We start from the raw sequence: 18,014 nt of genomic DNA, 5'->3' as shown, positions 1-18,014 counted from the left end.
CAGCCCCATTCCTTCCAACCCCCGCTCTTTCGCCTCCCTCGCTCTTTCGCTTCCCCACTCTTTCGTTTCCCCCGCTCTTTTGCATCACCCTCTCTTTTTATCCTCCCCCTCTGTTTCTCCTACCCCTCTCTTTCTCCTCCGCCCTCTCTTTCTCCTCCGCCCTCTCTTTCTCCTCCGCCCTCTCTTTCTCCTCCGCCCTCTCTTTCTCCTCCGCCCTCTCTTTCTCCTCCGCCCTCTCTTTCTCCTCCGCCCTCTCTTTCTCCTCCGCCCTCTCTTTCTCCTCCGCCCTCTCTTTCTCCTCCGCCCTCTCTTTCTCCTCCGCCCTCTCTTTCTCCATCCGCCCTCTCTTTCTCCTCCGCCCTCTCTTTCTCCTCCGCCCTCTCTTTCTCCTCCGCCCTCTCTTTCTCCTCCGCCCTCTCTTTCTCCTCCGCCCTCTCTTTCTCCTCCGCCCTCTCTTTCTCCTCCGCCCTCTCTTTCTCCTCCGCCCTCTCTTTCTCCTCCGCCCTCTCTCTTGCCCCTTTCCCCCCCCCCATCTCCCTCCCATGCTCCCCCTGCTCATTTCGGTCATTTTGGCCAAGGCTTTGGTCAGCAGGCTTAAAAATATCAATTCTATTTGCAAATGAGTATGGGCATAGAAAATGAGAATGCCCACAATATTCTAAGGAAGCAGTCAAATTTGAATGCTTACGTATTAATTTGAGTACACTAGGATAGCTGGACGGTTCAATACAGCTGTGGTCATTAAAATGTGGAAGCAATAATTATACATCAGTAGGAACGAACTGTTAAATTAATACAGCCCCCCCCCCCCCCCCCCCCCCCCCAGCCCCGAACCCCCCCTAAATCCCAGCAGCAGCAACTTGGGGAATTCCTCTCGCTCTGTCACATCGATTAATCTGTAAACTGTTAATGATTTCAACCATCATGATCTGTTTGTCCCCAACGACCCTTCAGGCTGAATCAGCAGGGTTACTGCCAGCTGTTTACGACATTCGGCATTGCGATTAAAGCTTAAAATTAATAATTTGCGACAATAGCTGAAAGATTTGCGCATCAACAGTCCTTTGTCAGTTTTGGTGTGGTGCTTCATCTGTCGGTGGCGTTGTCTCCACAGACTTTCTGTTTCCTGTTTATAATGACGGAGGAATCCGTTCAGGAGGGAGGAAGCTATAAATCAGTTCCCTGGAATATTTTTAGCAGGTTCACAGTGCTATATGCTGCTCTAATTTATCCACGTGGAGAAAGTGCAGAAAATAAATCAATCCAGAGCATGTGTTGTGTGGGGCTTATTCTGACTTTCAGAACCTTAGCTATTGGAGGCACAAGCAAAGGGCAGGTGGAAAATTAGCTTTCAGTTTCAGATATCCACCCATAAACAGCAAAATTTACCCAGGTAGCCTAATGTAATAGAATCGAAGAGGCGCAGAATGAGGCCATTCAGCCCATCATTCCTGTTCCTGCTATCTCTGAGAAAGCTATTCAATTCATTCCACGTCCTGCCCTTTCCCCACGACATTGCAGATTTTCTTCCTCTTTAAAACTGTTTCCCTTCCCCCTCGGAAGTTGGGAGCGAATTTGCTCCCACTGCCCGTTCAGGCAGCACAATCGCAACTCATTGATGCTTAACGATAGGAAGCCACTTTCCCGAGGGAAAGGCTTTCTTTTGTTCTTAGTTTTAACTGGAAGCCAGAGCAGTTGAAGGTGGAACGCAGGATTGGAGACAACTGGACCGCACCATGGAGTTCAAATATGCAAGCCTCGTAAGGAACAAGATAAAGTCCAGATAACCAGGGAATTGTGACAAAAGTAATGTTTAAGATACCTAGAGAACAGAGAGTATGGTGTTGTTCAGAAGAATTCAAGGAAGAGTAAAAAGGTTATCGAGATTTAAAGTGGGACGGCAGACTTCAAAGTTAGATGAAACATTTGATGTAATTTTAATACAGTCTTGGAATTGAGAGTTAAAGCAATTGTGAACAGTTTGTGCAGCCATCAAGACGAGGAAACCCTTAAAAGGGTTGGTGTAAAATCCTGGACTGGATCCGCTGTTAAACGTACAGCGGAAGCTTTGTTGAAGTGTGTTGTTCGGAAAACCTGGACTGAATTTTGGAATTCAAACGCTAAGGGAAAGCATTGTTATTATTATGAGAGAAGATTATAAAGCATGTTTTGGGAGCGGAGTTTGGAAACTCTCATGATCATCATCTGTGGCATTCTGATGAAAAAAATCATAGATCGTAACCGCTTCAGAGCGCAGTGCGTGTATTTCATCATGGTCATCTTATGTGCTTTGAAGGGACTTTTTGTGTTAATGAGACCATTGTAGCTTTTGAAAATGTTTCCAAGTAAGGGACAATTTATCCACCTATCCTGCACATCTTTGGGTTGAGGGGGTGAGGCCCACGCAGACACAGAGAATGTACAAACTCCGCATGGACAGTGACCCGAGGCTGGAATTGAACCCAGGTCCTCACCACCGTAGGCAGCAGTGCTAACCACTGCATTGCTGTGCCACCCGAGACCATTGTAGCTTACATAGAACATACAGTGCAGAAGGAGGCCATTCGGCCCATCAAGTGTGCACTGACCCACTTAAGCCCTCACCTCCACCCTATCCCTGTAACCCAATAACCCCATCTCACCTTTTTGGACACTCAGGGCAATTTATCACGGCCAATCCACCTAACCTGCATGTCTTTGGACTGTGGGAGGAAACCAGAGCACCCGGAGGAAACCCACGCACACACGGGGAGAACGTGCAGACTCCACACAGACAGTGACCCAGCAGGGAATCAAACCTGGGACCCTGGCGCTGTGAAGCCACAGTGCTATCCACTTAAGCTGTACTTTGTAATCCATGTTAATCTTTGAATTTATGTTTAATTGTTAAACTAAATGAGGAGTAATAATGATCGCTTATTGTCACAAGTAGGCTTCAATGAAGTTACTGTGAAAAGCCCCTAGTCGCCACATTCCGGTGCCTGTTCGGGGAGGCCGGTACAGGAATTGAACCCGTGCTGCTGGCATTGTTCTGCATTACAAGCCAGCTGTTTAGCCCACTGTGCTAAACCAGTAAGGCAGTATTGCATGTTTAATAAATGTTTTTTTCTCTTGTTAAAACTAATTAGTGGTCCTGTGAGTCCGTTCCACCATGTTTTATTGCGGGGGGGGGGGGGGGGGAGGAAGTAAGCGTTACAGTCTCTTGAGAGTTCCTTTCTGGGCCTTCCCATTCAGTTATAACGTCAACTGGGATCGTAACAAATATCTTCTGCTGCAAATGTGGCAGAGACTAGCCATCCTAGAGTGGAGCTCCTGATCCAGGCAATGCTTAGCACAGGCCACCGTGGCACAAAATATTGTCTTGCAAGACAGACGCTGCCAAAGCGACGCTCCGTCATAAACAGCTTCTTTGATTTCTGAAGGCTCTCATTCCTGGTGTCATCCTGTCCATATGCCGTCCGATCGCAAACCTATCTGGATAAGAATGAATGCCCTCATTTTTACATTCCTCCTCCGCAACTATTTCTCAGCAATTTTAGATATTTTTGTATTACTTTGACAAATGCACGCCATTAGTTAGTATTTTCTGTTTAAGTGACTCGATGAATGACGAGGTCACAATTGCTTCTGAGTGAAATTTTGGAGGAGATAATCAGCTAAATTACTGCTACCAGGTGGGTTTTTACGACATTCGACAATGGTTTCATGGATTTTAATTCCATATTTGTGTTTATATTCCACATCACCCATGGTGAGATTTGAACCTGGGCCCCAGAGCCTTACCCTGGGTCGTGGGATTAAGCTCGGCTCAGCAATGATGACCATGAAATTATCATTGATTGCTGTAAAAACCTGTCTGGTTGGCTAATGTCCTCTTAGAGAAGGAAATCTGCGGTCCTTGCCCAGTCTGGTCATGTGTGACTCCAGATCCACAGCAATGGATTAATAACCCTCTGAAAAGGCCGAGCAAGCCATTCAGTTTAAGGGCAATTAATGATGTGTAACAAATGTTGGCCTTGCCAAAGACGCTCGTATCCGGCACGGCGTCACAGTGGTTAGCACTGCTGCCTCACGGTGCCAATTCCAGCCTTGGAGTTTGCATGTTCTCCCCGTGTCTGCGTGGGTTTCCTCCGGGTGCTCCGGTTTCCTCCCCAAAGATGTGCAGGTTAGGTGGATTGGCCATGATCGATGTGCGGGGTTACAGAGATGGGGCGGGGGAATAGACTTGTAAGAATGCTCTTTCGGAGGGCAGGTGCAGACCCGATGGGCTGAATGAACCTCCTGCTCTTTCGGGATTCTGTGAAAAGGATAAAGAAACAAACTCTATTGTAAGACAGCAAGAGACTAATAACAATGTATGCACAATGTATTACACCCAAGGACGGGGCTGGGCTGCAATGATTTCTCCTGGCTAGGGGAGGATGGACTTGTAGAGTTGGGGGTGGTGGGTATTTCATTCCAGGGGGATAGTGCTGAAGCTTGATTAACCTTTGGAGGGGGGCTGTGTCGTGATTACTCCTGAGGTCGGCACTGGAGGGGATGCCGATTGCCCTGGGGAAAGGACTGATGCCTATGATTCTCCTGAGAGGATGCTGCAGTTTGACCCTCTTCCCCCGCCACCCCACCACTCCTCCTTCCCCTGATGGGATGCTTCCCGAGAGGCTGCGGATTTTCAGAGGGAATCCCAGCAGAAATCTTGGGTTAACGATGTAGTAACCAAACCGGAACATGAGAACATGCCTGTCCACGTGCTGATGCCTTCGGGAGTTTGGTTTCTACATTAAAAATAAAGAATTTGTAAACCTAAAAATAAAATCAGCAAAGAATAATTGCAAGAAGTGACGATCAGATACCTGTATACGTGTGACCTCTGTTTATATATTTTAACAGCACGTCCCTATCTATGTGATCCCAAAACTGGAATATCAGCTGTCGTATGGAATCGAAGCCCTGAGTGAAAGTGAAATCTGTCTGTTGTGGACTGAAAGCCTCCTCAATTCAAATGCCTGGTTTTATATTGGTGAGTTGTACATGTATCCAACCAGTAAGGGTTGCACTTATGTGCTGGTGTTTAATTGATCCATTGAAACGGCTGGTCACTTTGTAAATTTACTCCTGAGCAAGGGAATCCCCACGGTGCTCTCAAAGTTTCACACGGACCTGCATCAGACTTGTGACGCACCTCAACAGCAGGACTGCATTAATTTGTGCTCTGACAGAATAGGAACCATGGGCTGGATTCCCCGTTCCTGAGTCGAGCTGCGGGGACCCCAACGGAGCATCCGTTGTGTTCCACATCAGAAAAATCGGCGCCACACCCACTCCGATACCGCTGCCGGTGAGGGGCTATCACCGGCGCCGCGTGGAACACCAGCAGAACACACAAAAGACGGTGGGGGAATGGCCACGTTGTGATGGAGACTCGCAAGGCTGACCAGGTGCAGCCGCGCTCACACTACACACACTATATACACACACACACACACACACACACACACACACACACACTGATCGGGGCTGAAAGAATGGCACAGGTTGTGCTGGAGCACTCTTACAGCTGATGGGTTGGCTGGGCCAGAGGGCACCCTGGCGGATGCCACGGGGGGGGGGGGGGGGGGGTCATGTACATGACCCAGAGCACTGGTTTCTAGCGGGCTGTCACAGCCACATGGCTGTCCTGCCGGCTGCGGTGATGGTTCGCCGTATCCGTCCACCCTGACCCCACAGCTCTCCTCCTGGCCATCCCTCACTACTCCCCTCAGCCCTTGCAGAAGGTCCCCAAGCCAACGGCATGACTGTCTGGGAAGTATCGCGGTGCTGGACACTGTCCGCACGCTCTCTCTCTCAGCTGCCGCCATGCCAGGTTCACGGCCGTTGAGACCACACGTGGACCGTGTCGCCGGGAACTCGGCCTGTCTGAGGCGGAGCATCGCTGGTGGGCCCACTAATGAGATGCGAGCAGGGTTTCAAGTACACGCGGCGTGCGTCGCAATGACGCCGTTTTGGAGGGGGCGGTGCATCACGATTCGCCATCAAACCGGTGCCTGCCACGATTTCGGCGTCGGCCAACGGAGAATCCCGCCCCGTGTGTTTGATTTAATTTTGCAACTCCAGTGGTAACACTCTTGCTTCTGCTCCTTGCCATGTTTTGGGCATATAAACCAGACTAATGCTAAGTGGGTGCTGCCCTATTGGAGGTGTGTGTTTTTTGTTTGAAGAAGATGCCTCGTAAAGAAATGTAAAAGATCCCACAGCACCAGTTTAAAGGTAGTCAACATTTCAGGTTAGCTCCAGGACATTGTTGGAGAATTCCCTTGATTTTTGTCAACTTCAGAGATTTCAGCAATAATCTTCCCTAGTTTGCTGCAACAATGACCTGACAACTTGACCGAGCTGTCCACAGTCTGCACTGTTGCCATTCACTAAAGTTGCAGTGGCAGCAGCTTTCAGCTGCATGGGATTCTTTTTATTAAAAAAAGTGAGGCAAGATTATGGGAGCACCATCCTGACTTGGATTTTCCTGGAGTTCCTCAGCAGAGCATCTCTGCTCAATACCATCATCGGGGCGCTATCAACTTGAACAGCTGGGCCCACCACCATCACCTCCGGTTGCTGATTGCAGGGAATTAATCGGAGCCTCGCCAGTATTGACCATGTGTTGGCAACAAATTAAGAAACAAATGTTCCTTGTCAAAGCAATTTACAACCAATGGATGACTTCTGAGGCAGAGTCACTGTTGACAATGAGCCAGTACATTGCAGTAATTGTGCATAGAACATAGAGTGGCACAATGGTTAACCATTGCTGCCTCACAGCATCAGGGGCCCGGGTTCGATTCCAGCCTTGGGTGACTGTATGGAGTTTGCACATTCTCCCCGTGTCTGTGAAGATTTCCTCCTGGTTCTCCGATTTCCTCCCAGTCTAAAGATGTGTGGGTTAGGTGGATTGGCCATGCTAAATTGCCCCTTAGTGTCCAAAGACGTGTAGGTTAGATTAAGGGGTTATTGGGATAGGGCGGGTTGTAGCTTCGATGAAGTGTTCTTTCAGAAGGTCAGTGCACACTCTATAATCTTTATTATTGTCACAAGTAGGCTTACATTAACACTGCAATGAAGTTGCTGTGAAAATCCCCTAGTCGCCACACTCCGGCGCCTGTTCGGGTTCACTGAGGTAGAATTCAGAATGTCCAACTCACCTAACGGGCATGTCTTTCGGGACTTGTGGGAGGAAACCGGAGCACCCAGAGGAAACCCACGCAGACACGGGGAAAACGTGCAGACTCCGCACAGATAGTGACCCAAGCCGGGAATCGAACCTGGGACCCTGGTGCAGTGAAGCAACAGTGCCAACCACTGTGTTACCGTACCAGATGCTGAATGGCCTCCTCCTGCACTGTAGGGATTCTATGATTCTAATTCTCGCACAAACAGCGTATCAGGTGAATTACCAGTTATGTTGTGTTGATGATAGGGTGGTATCAATGGGAAAACTCTCACTCTCCCTTCCATTGCTCTTTAAATAGTGCGACGGGATTCTTAATGTCTGGCTAAATCAATATGACAGAGCTTGGGTTTAACATCATAGCTGAAGTCAGTCACGGCTCAGGGGGGGAAGCACTTTCACCTTTGAGTCAGAAGGCTGTGGGCTTGAGTTCCTCTTCAGAACTTGAGCACAAAAGACTTTTAATCATGTGCAGAACTGAGGGAATGCTGAGCTGTGGTGAGATGTTAAACTGAGGCCCCATCTGCCCTCTTGGGTGACGGTAAGAGATTCTCCATTTTGAAGAAAAGTACGAAAGTTATCCTCTGTCTCCTGCCTGATAGTTAGAGATTCATCATAGAATTTACAGTGCAGAAGGAGGCCATTCGGCCCATCGAGTCTGCACCGGCTCCTGGAAAGAGCACCCTACCCAAGGTTAACACCTCCACCCTATCCCCGGCATAGTTCATAGCATAGTTGCAGCACCAAAGGAGGCCATCGAGTCTGCAGCAGCTCTCTGAAAGAGCAATTTAGCTTGCCCCACTCTTCCCAGTCAACATACTTTCTAACAGCTCTGCATACCTTTCCTTTTCACGGAATGATTTAATTTACTTTTGAAAGTAATAGTATAAAAAAATAGAAAGCAAAGAGTTGGGATTAATGGGTGTTTCTCTGGTTGGCAATCAGTAGCTAGTGGTGTCCCTCAGGGATCCGTGTTGGGCCCACAATTGTTCACAATTTACATTGATGATTTGGAGTTGGGGACCAAGGGCAATGTGTCCAAGTTTGCAGATGACACTAAGATGAGTGGTAAAGCGAAAAGTGCAGAGGATACTGGAAGTCTGCAGAGGGATTTGGATAGGTTAAGTGAATGGGCTCGGGTCTGGCAGATGGAATACAATGTTGACAAATGTGAGGTTATCCATTTTGGTAGGAATAACAGCAAACGGGATTATTATGTAAACGATAAAATATTAAAGCATGCCGCTGTTCAGAGAGACTTGAGTGTGCTAGTGCATGAGTCACAGAAGGTTGGTTTACAATTGCAACAGGTGATTAAGAAGGCAAATGGAATTTTGTCCTTCATTGCTAGAGGGATGGAGTTTAAGACTAGGGAGGTTATGTTGCAATTGTATAAGGTGTTAGTGCGGCCACACCTGGAGTATTGTGTTCAGTTTTGGTCTCCTTACTTGAGAAAGGACGTACTGGCGCTGGAGGGTGTACAGAGGAGATTCACTAGGTTAATCCCAGAGCTGAAGGGGTTGGATTATGAGGAGAGGTTGAGTAGACTGGGACTGTACTCGTTGGAATTTAGAAGGATGAGGGGGGATCTTATAGAAACATTTAAAATTATGAAGGGAATAGATAGGATAGAAGCGGGCAGGTTGTTTCCACTGGCGGGTGACAGCAGAACTAGGGGGCATAGCCTCAAAATAAGGGGAAGTAGATTTAGGACTGAGTTTAGGAGGAACTTCTTCACCCAAAGGGTTGTGAATCTATGGAATTCCTTGCCCAGTGAAGCAGTTGAGGCTCCTTCATTACATGTTTTTAAGGTAAAGATAGATAGTTTTTTGAAGAATAAAGGGATTAAGGGTTATGGTGTTCGGGCCGGAAAGTGGAGCTGAGTCCACAAAAGATCAGCCATGATCTAATTGAATGGCGGAGCAGGCTCGAGGGGCCAGATGGCCTACTCCTGCTCCTAGTTCTTATGTTCTTATGAAAGCTGAAGTTGAATCTGCCTCCACCACAGCCTCTAGCGGAACATTCTAGATCCTGGCCTCTTGCAGCGAAAAATAGTTTTTCATCACATCACTTGTTCTGCTGTACACCATAAATCGTTGCCCTGTGGTCTCAACCCTTCTGTTGATGGCAACAATGGGCGGGATTCTCCGACCCCCCGCCGGGTCGGAGAATCGCCAGGGGCCGGCGTCAATCCCGCCCCGCCGTGTCCCGAATTCTCTGCCACCAGAGATTTGGCGGTGGCGGGAATCGCACCGCGCCAGTCGACGGGCCCCCCCTAGGCGATTCTCCGGCCCGCGATGGGCCGAAGTCCCGCCGCTGTCAAACCTCACCCGCCAGCAGGAATCCAAACACCTACCTGACCGGCGGGACTGGCGGTGCGGGCGGGCTCCGGGATTCTGGGGGGGGGGGGGGGGGCTGATCTGTGCCCCCACGGTGGCCTGGCCTGCGATTGGGGGCCACTGATCGGCGGGCGGGCCTGTGCCGTGGGGGGCACTCTTTTCCTTCCACCTACGCCATGGCGGAGGCGGAAGTGACCCCCTCCCCTGCGCATGCGCGGGGATGACGTCAGCAGCCGCTGATGCTCCAACGCATACGCGGACTTACGCCGGCTGGCGATGTCCTTTCGGCACCGGCTGGCGTGGTGCCAAAGGCCGTCCACGCCAGCCGGCGGAGCGCCAACCACTCTGGCACGGGCCTAGGTGAGGGCTTGGCCCCTAAAGGTGCGGAAAGGTGCACCTTCGGGGCGGCCCGACGCCGGAGTGGTTCACGCCACTCCATCAGGGGCTGGTTTAGCTCACTGAGCTAAATCGTTGGCTTTTAAAGCAGACCAAGCAGGCCAGCAGCACGGTTCGATTCCCATACCAGCCTCCCCGGACAGGCGCCGGAATGTGGCGACTAGGGGCTTTTCACAGTAACTTCATTGAAGCCTACTCGTGACAATAAGCGATTTTCATTTCATTTCATTTTCATTTCATTTCATTTCATTCATCACGCTGGGACCCCCAGCCCTGCCAGTTAGGGGAGAATCCTGGCCAATATCGTCTGTTAGGTGGAGAATCCTGGCCACCGTCTCGATCCACACCACAAAGATAGATTATTTGGCCAATATTTGTTGCTATTTGTGGGAGCTTGCTGAAAATTGGCTCATTCCACAGCTTTTATTTACTCATTTACGAGATTTGGGTGTCGCTGGAAAGTCCAGCATTAGTGTTGCGGGAAAGTCCATCCCTAATTGCCCCTTGAGAAGTTGATGGCGGGCTGCCTTGAGCTGCAGTCACTGTGGTGTAGATGCACCCACAGCGCTGTGAGGGAGGGAGTTCCACGATTTTGACCCAGCGACAGTGAGGGAACAGCCGATTATATTTCCAAGTTGGCCTGGTGAGTAATTTGGAGGGGAACTTCCAGGTGGTGGTGTTCTCATGCGAATGCTGCCCTTGTCCTTGTAGATGGTCGAGGGTATGGGTTTAGAAGATGTTGTTGAAAGAGCCTTGGCCAGTGATTTATAAAGTGCTTTGATATATCTGGTGGTTGTGAAAGGTGCCATATAAATACAAGCCTAAATGTAGCATTGCTGCTAATGCAGCACTCCCTCAGTACTGCCTATGAGTGTCAGCCTAGACTATGTGCAGTTTATTCATTATTGCACACAAATTTGTGAGATGGTTCAATCCTTTCTCTCCAACTTGTGATTCTGTTCATTGTCACACGGCAAAGCCTTTCGAAATCAATGCAAATAAATAGATGAAAAAGTATTCCAGCTAGTGTCTGCTGGCTCCCTTGATGGTACTTGACTTCTCCCTAAGGCACGAGCTAGGGTTTACGTCAACCTTGCAGTCTGGAGCGGCAAGAGTCCTAATAACTCCTGCTTCGTCTTGCTTTAAATAATTATGTGCATTTTCATAAGGAGCATGAATTAGTCTGCAAATGATTTTGGGATATGTTCAGGCAACTTTCTCAGACACAGCAGAGAGGAAGTCAGATTTCTGCTCAGATTTGTTGAAACCTCTTCAATCTCGGAGACGAGCGAAGTTCAAACACAGCTCCACAGAAACGGCCAATTAGAAAGCCAGCTAGTTTGCCTCAAGGCAGTGACGGCACCCGTTCGAAAATGTCGAGCATGAGGTAAAGACCGTACTGGTCAGCAGAGGATGCTGTTCCATGTCTCGTTTCAGCATTCCACTCAGTTTAGCTCTTGTAACCCAAACGTTTCAGTTCCGAGGGTGATTTTGATGCAAGTGTCTTTGTTTGCTCGGCATCTCTCACTTTTTTTATTTTAAAGGTTTATTTTGGGAAGAAACCGAAGGTGACAATGATCAGCCCTGTGCCCTTACTGTCATCTCCATTCCAACCCCATTGGTGAAGTGCGATACTGGTTACTAATACTTCTTAATAACGAGCTTATTCACAGAATGCGGCATTACATATGGGTTGCCAACACATAGCCCCAGCAGGCTCTCTCTCTACTTGTTTGAGTAATCAATCACACAAACGAGCAGACAAACAAATTAGCCAATTTAAACAAATTGACAGCTCCTTAAAGGGGTGCTGTAATGAAGGAAGAAATTAAACGGATCTTTCCAAATTAAATCTAAATATCGTTCTAGGTGGGGGACGAGGCATAGTCTCTCTTCACACTTCCTTCATACCTGCGAACAAAAACAATTAATCAAATTAACTAAAATAACCAGATTGACAGCTTAATTAAAGACTTAAGTACTTAATTAAACAATACCCTTCGTCTGTGTATCTTAACACTATAACTAACATTCCATTAACATTGGGCCTCTTTGCTCCCCATTTTTTAACTCCCCATACAATGTCGGCAAACACTTTCCACTTCTCCGTTTTGTGGGTCAGCGATTTTCTACGATTGAAAGAACACGGGTGGAACATAGTGAGCTGGAGCGTGCAGAAAGCAGAAACGTCCCAGCCCTATGAATGGCATCATAATGGACAGAGGAGGGGCAAACCTTGATCGTAGCTGCTCTTCTCCACAGATGACAATTATTTTTATGAGCCAGCGGCTAGACGTGCTGCTTTTACTCTTGGAGTACCGTGCACGATTCAACAATAGCATGCAGAAATGTGTGGAAGTGCTGGATGAGGCACCAATATTATACTGAAACTGAGAAGCTGTGACGATCAGGAAAGTCTAAACAGACTGGGTCTGCAAAATTATGAAAGGGCTTGAGTGAAAAAATGTTTCCATTCGAGGGGGGGGAATCCAAAACTGACCGCAACTATGTGCATCGTTTTTGCACATTTGACATTCCCAGGCACTTCACAGCAGCATCGTAAAGCAACATTGGGTACCAGGCCATGCAGGGTCCTATCAGGGCCAATGGTCAAATGCATGGTCAAAGAGGTAGATTGCAGACAGTTTTCTAAGGACGATCGGGAAGTGGAGAGTTTGAAGAGGGGAATTCCATAGCTGATGGCCTTGGGTGTCACACTAAGGGGCCACATAAAAGGTTATTGTGGAATATAGGCACACATGGTGTTGAGAATGATATATTAACGGGGAGAGAATTGGCTCAGCAACAGAAAACAGTCGGGATAAATTAGTCAGTTTGGGGTTGGAAAGCGGTAAGTGGTGGAGTGCCGCAGGAATCAGTGACACTGACCTCCCTGGGATCAGCAACGGTGACCGTGAAACTGCCCGCTTATTGTAAAAAAAAAAACCCCACCTAATTTGCTAATGTCGTTTAGGGAAGGAAATCTGCAGGCGTTACCCAAAGTGACTGCAGACCCGCGGCAACGTGTTGATTGTCAGGTGGCCGAGCAGGTTTCTCACTTGTATTATAGCATCACCAGACGTGCTAAGATGGGGAATAAATGGCAGCACCACCCATATCCCCGGAACAAATAGAAAGCAATGTAGCTGAGGCTGTAATTGATACCTTAGTGTAAGAAGAACTTGTGCAGCTTGATGATTTGGCATGTGTATCGGGTGTGGTGTTCTATGCTGCGACAATCTAGAACTGCTGGTAATTTGCTGAGATGCAAGATGTTATCTTGTGAAGAACTGTCTTGACCATGTTCCCCAGCTAGGGTTTTGCTCAGCAATATTCAGCAATGTATGTTTTATTGTACGAAGACTATCGGAATGACCAACTGATCATAGAATTTACAATGCAGAAGGAGGCCCTTCGGCCCATCGAGTCTGCACCGGTTCTTGGAAAGAGCACCCTACCCAAGCCCGCACCCCCACCCTATCCCCGTAACCCAGTAACCCCATCCAACACTAAGGGTAATTTTGATCACTAAGGGCAATTTAGTGTGGCCAATCCACCTAACCTGCACATCTTTGGACTGTGGGAGGAAACCCACGCACACACGGGGAAGATATGCAGACTCCGCACAGACAGTGACCCAGCCGGAATCGAACCTGGGACCCTGGAGCTGTGAAGCAATTGTGCTAACCACTATGCTACCGTGATGCCGGTGCTCGCCCTCCACCTACCACAAACCCATGCAGGTATCACCTCGGGTTCTGCTAGGTTTGTTTGGCTGCAGATGTTTGGAAGAATTCAGTCGAGAATATCTTCAGGTTCTTTTGGATACAGGTCTTGAGGATTTATATCAGTTTGGAGATCATACACTGCGAAGCATTAAGATCTAATGCTACTAAGTGTTAAGTGCTTATGAGATGATTTGCCCAGAAATTTGTCAAATCTATGCAGTGTGTGAAGGAGATCGAACAATGAAGGCCCCACAGGTTAGCTGATCGTGATTACCATCCATTCTCATTGCTGCACTTCCTTTTCCATCCAATTTCCCTCACAAAAGTAAGCCAGAGTCCTCCATTCTAACGGATCTAGTCGGAAGGCATCAGAACCACACAGCTACTTGTCATTAATAACTTTCTTCATGTAATAAGATGTCCCAAAGCACCTCACAGTAAGGTTACAAACAAAGTTAGACACTGAGCATGTAAAGAAATACTAGGATAGGTGACCAAATGTTTGGTCAAAGTCGGTTTCAATCATGGCTGGAGGCACCAGTGGCAGGAGGCATTCGCGAGGCAGAGAGCTGCATGGATGGCACATGTAGGGAGGTGGTTAGACCGCAAATGAGAAGATTGCAGACGGAGAGGGAATGAGTACCTGCCAGGCAGCCTAAAGAGAAGCAGACAGGCGATGCAGGAGTCCCTTGGGTCAATCGTGCTCACTAATGACCAACTATAACCTAGTTTAATGGCGGAACAGACTCAAAGAGCATACTTCTCCCAGGTTCTTGAAGCTTGTGGTTCAATACCATCTGTTAGCATGGAATATCAAAAATGCTGTAACTCCCCTATGAGTGTTTGAAAGAGACAGTGTAGAGAACATTAAGCAGGAGCGGATCACAAGGGCCATCATCTGTACTTCGCCATTCAATTCAAAATGGATGTATATCGGCCGTTCCTTCACTATCAAAATCCTGCAACTCCCTCCCTAACACTGGGTGTACCTACACCTCGGGGACTGCAGCGGATCAAGAAGGCAGCTCACCACCACCTTCTGGAGGGCAACTTGAGATGGGGAATAAATGTGGGCCTAACCAGCGACGCCTACATCCCTTAAATTATTATTTTTTAAAATTATCATGGCTGATCATAATAGAATCCCTACAGTACAGAAAGAGGCTTTTCGGCCAATCCAAGTCTGCACCAACCCCTTGAAAGACCACCCTACCTAGGCCTATCCCCCGCCCTGTAATCTCACCCCAAGAGGCAATTTAGCATGTCCAACCCACCTAACCTGCACATCTTTGGACTGTGGGAGGAAATGGGTGCACCCGGAGAAAAACCCACGCAGACACTGGGAGAATGTGCAAACTCCACATAGACAGTCACCCGAGACCAGAATTGAACCTGGTCCCTGACGTTATGAGGCAGTAAGAAGTCTTACAGCACCAGGTTAAAGTCCAACAGGTTTGTTTCAAACACTAGCTTTCGGAGCACTGCTCCTTCCTCACCTGAAGAAGGAGCCGTGCTCCGAAAGCTCGTGTTTGAAACAAACCTGTTGGACTTTAACCTGGTGTTGTAAGACTTCTTACTGTGCTCACCCCAGTCCAACGCCGGCATCTCCACATCAGGCCTTCCTCACCTGAGGAAGGAGCTGCGCTCCAAAAGCTCGCATTTGAAACAAACCTGTTGGACTTTAACCTGGTGTTGTCAGACTTCTTACTGTGCTTGTCCTAGTCCAACGCCGGCATCTCCACTTATGAGGCAGCACTGTGATGCCCCTGATCTTGGGTTTCAATTCCATTTTCCCTACTGGTCCTGAAATCAAATGCAGATCTGGCCTTAGATAATTTAAAACAGCGACACATTCTCCTCTTTGACCTATTAATTCAGACATCTGAGTAGCGATTAGTCTGGTGTATCCTCCTTTGCCAACATCTATAAATAAACTCACCAATGAACTGAAGGTTAATCAAAGCCTGGCGCAAGGGCACAACAGTCTGCGTCGAGTCCAATCATTCTTACGGAGAAATGGGATAGGAAGGTGCAGATAGAGATGGCTGCATGGCATGTGAAATGTGCTGGTCACATCGAGGATGGAAGCAGGAGAGATCCTGATGGAGAGTCTCCTTTGGAGATCCCACGCTGTCTCCCAGGTTTTGGCGGATTGACGGTGTTCTCCCAGGTTTTCTTGGCTTCATGTCAAACTTGTATTTTTATTCTATCTACCTTGACATTCACGCACCATCCTCTGGATGCTGAGAAACCATCGTAGAGCCTGACACACACAAGAGAAAATCTAGATTGTGATCCGATAGCTTCAGAAATCAGACATGAAAGGCAAGAGTGTTCTTCAAACAGCATTCAATTCTTTTTAAGAAATGGCATTAAAATGTTTACGTTTAATATCCAGCGCAAAGATGAAAGATCTCAGAGGCAATCTGTGTTCCTTATTCTGTGACTGAATGCGCCACATTGTATACGATTTGATGTGAATTCACAATAGTAAATGAAAATAAATGTGTGGTTTTGCACAGGCCTGAGATTATGTTAACAGGAAGTGCTAACCACCTTAATCTGTAAAATTTAGAAAGTCCAATGATGTGTTTCACTTTCTGACATTTAGTGGAAACTGGTACCTTTGATTCATTTCATCATCGTTCTTCCAATTTTCTCATGCTCTCTTTGCTGTCACTGCTGACTCTTACCGTGACCCCATTTTTTCTCTGATAACTCACTGAAGTACCTGAGAGCCTGGGTTCTTTAGTTTTGCATTCAGTTGTCTTTGAGAAAGAGGTGCTGAGAAGATGCCCTCCTGTACCACTGCAATATGTGGCACAGACCTGCCAGGGAGGGAGCACCCAGCGACAGCGTAGGAACAGGAGACAACTCCAAACCGGGAATGGCATGTGAACTAGAGGGATTAGGGGCAGGAGTGCAGGAAATCCGCATTCCCCTGTGATATCCCTGAGGCGCCACTAAATTGCGGTTGCATCAAGGATAACGGATGTCAATTGAATCATTAGTGAACTTCATTGACACACGGCCACCAGCAGCCATGAATCCCGTGTCAACCGTTTGCACCCTCCGCTTTAATTGGGGAATGCTCCTCCTGTCCTGGGAGATTGACAAGGGGGCTCTCCTATGAGTAAATAAGCCTGGCCACCAGGTGACCACTGCAGTGGGTTACATCCACAGATGTGCAGGTTAGATGGATTGGCCATGCTAAATTTCCCCTTCATGTCCAGGTTAGGTGGGGTTACGGGGATAGGGCGAGCGAGAGGGCCTAGGTAGGGTGCTCTTTTGGAGGGTCGGTGCAGACTCGATGGGCCGGATGGACTTTATCTGCAATGTAGGTATTCTATGATTAAAACCAGCCCTGTTTGCCTGTGTGCGGATGTTTGTGTGTGCCTTTATTCTGTTTGCTTGTACAGGTGTGTGGACTTGCATATGATCCAATCACAGTCACTATAAGAGTAATCCAGTCAACGTCCATGATATATCATCCAATCATGTCCCTGAGAAGATATTCATTCACTCCCGTAATGTCATTGCAATGCAGGATTTATGTAACACAGTATTGACAGCTTGTGTAACCTGAATATACAGTCATAATCCTGCATGACATATATTTCAAATTGGCAAATGGTATTGGCCTTTATTGAGAGAGGACAGGTGTAAAGAAGTCTTGATCTATTGTGTAGAGCTTTTGTATGACCTGGAGTAATGTGTACAGTTTTGGTTTCTGACCTAAGAAAGGATATACTTGTCAATGGAGTGCAACAGATTTTCACCAAACTGATTCCTGGGGTGGCAGGATTGTCCAATGAGGAGAAATTGAGGAGCCTGGGCCTGCATTCTCCCCAGTTTAGAAGAATAAGAGGTGATCTCATTGAAACATCCCAAATTCTTACAGTGCTTGACAGAGAAGATGCGGGAAGAATGTTTCCCCTTGTGTGTGTGAGGGGGGGGGGGGGGGGGGAGTGGGGGGGGGGGGGCTGCTCTAGAACCAGGGGTCCCAGAGTAAAGGGCAAACCATTTAGGACTGTGCTGAAGAGGAATTTCTTGAGGTTTGTGAGTCTTTCGAATTCTTGACCCGAAAGGGCTGTGGGGGTTCAGTGATTGAGTATGTTCAAGACTTGAGATCGACAGATCTCTAGATATTAGAGGTATCAAGGGATATGGGGATGGTGGGGGAAAAGGGCATTGATCTCGTTATATGGCGGAACAGGTTCGAGGGGCCAAATTGCCTTCTGCCTTATTTTCTATCTTCCTAAAAGTTCAGTCATTCCTCTCCGCACACTGTGGTACAATTCAATCCTTTCATAAGATTTTAATCAATTT

The 18,014-nt window shown here is 47.8% G+C and overlaps 1 protein-coding gene across 1 annotated transcript in view; it reads left to right on the top strand.

Annotated features, from left to right (window-relative positions):
* Positions 1-1,736: 1,736 nt before the first annotated feature.
* LOC119956729 (little elongation complex subunit 2-like) overlaps positions 1,737-18,014 on the top strand; it is a 54,102-nt gene continuing 37,824 nt past the window's right edge. The window contains exons 1-2 of the mRNA XM_038784065.1: positions 1,737-1,760; positions 4,891-5,020. Of these exons, the coding sequence (XP_038639993.1) occupies positions 1,737-1,760; positions 4,891-5,020 (154 nt within the window). The remainder of the gene's footprint in view (positions 1,761-4,890; positions 5,021-18,014) is intronic.

This window comes from Scyliorhinus canicula, chromosome 24, assembly GCF_902713615.1.
Source record: "Scyliorhinus canicula chromosome 24, sScyCan1.1, whole genome shotgun sequence".
Lineage (NCBI taxonomy): Eukaryota > Metazoa > Chordata > Chondrichthyes > Carcharhiniformes > Scyliorhinidae > Scyliorhinus > Scyliorhinus canicula.
Note: the sequence above shows the minus strand (reverse complement) of the source record. Positions and strands in the feature narration are given on the sequence as shown.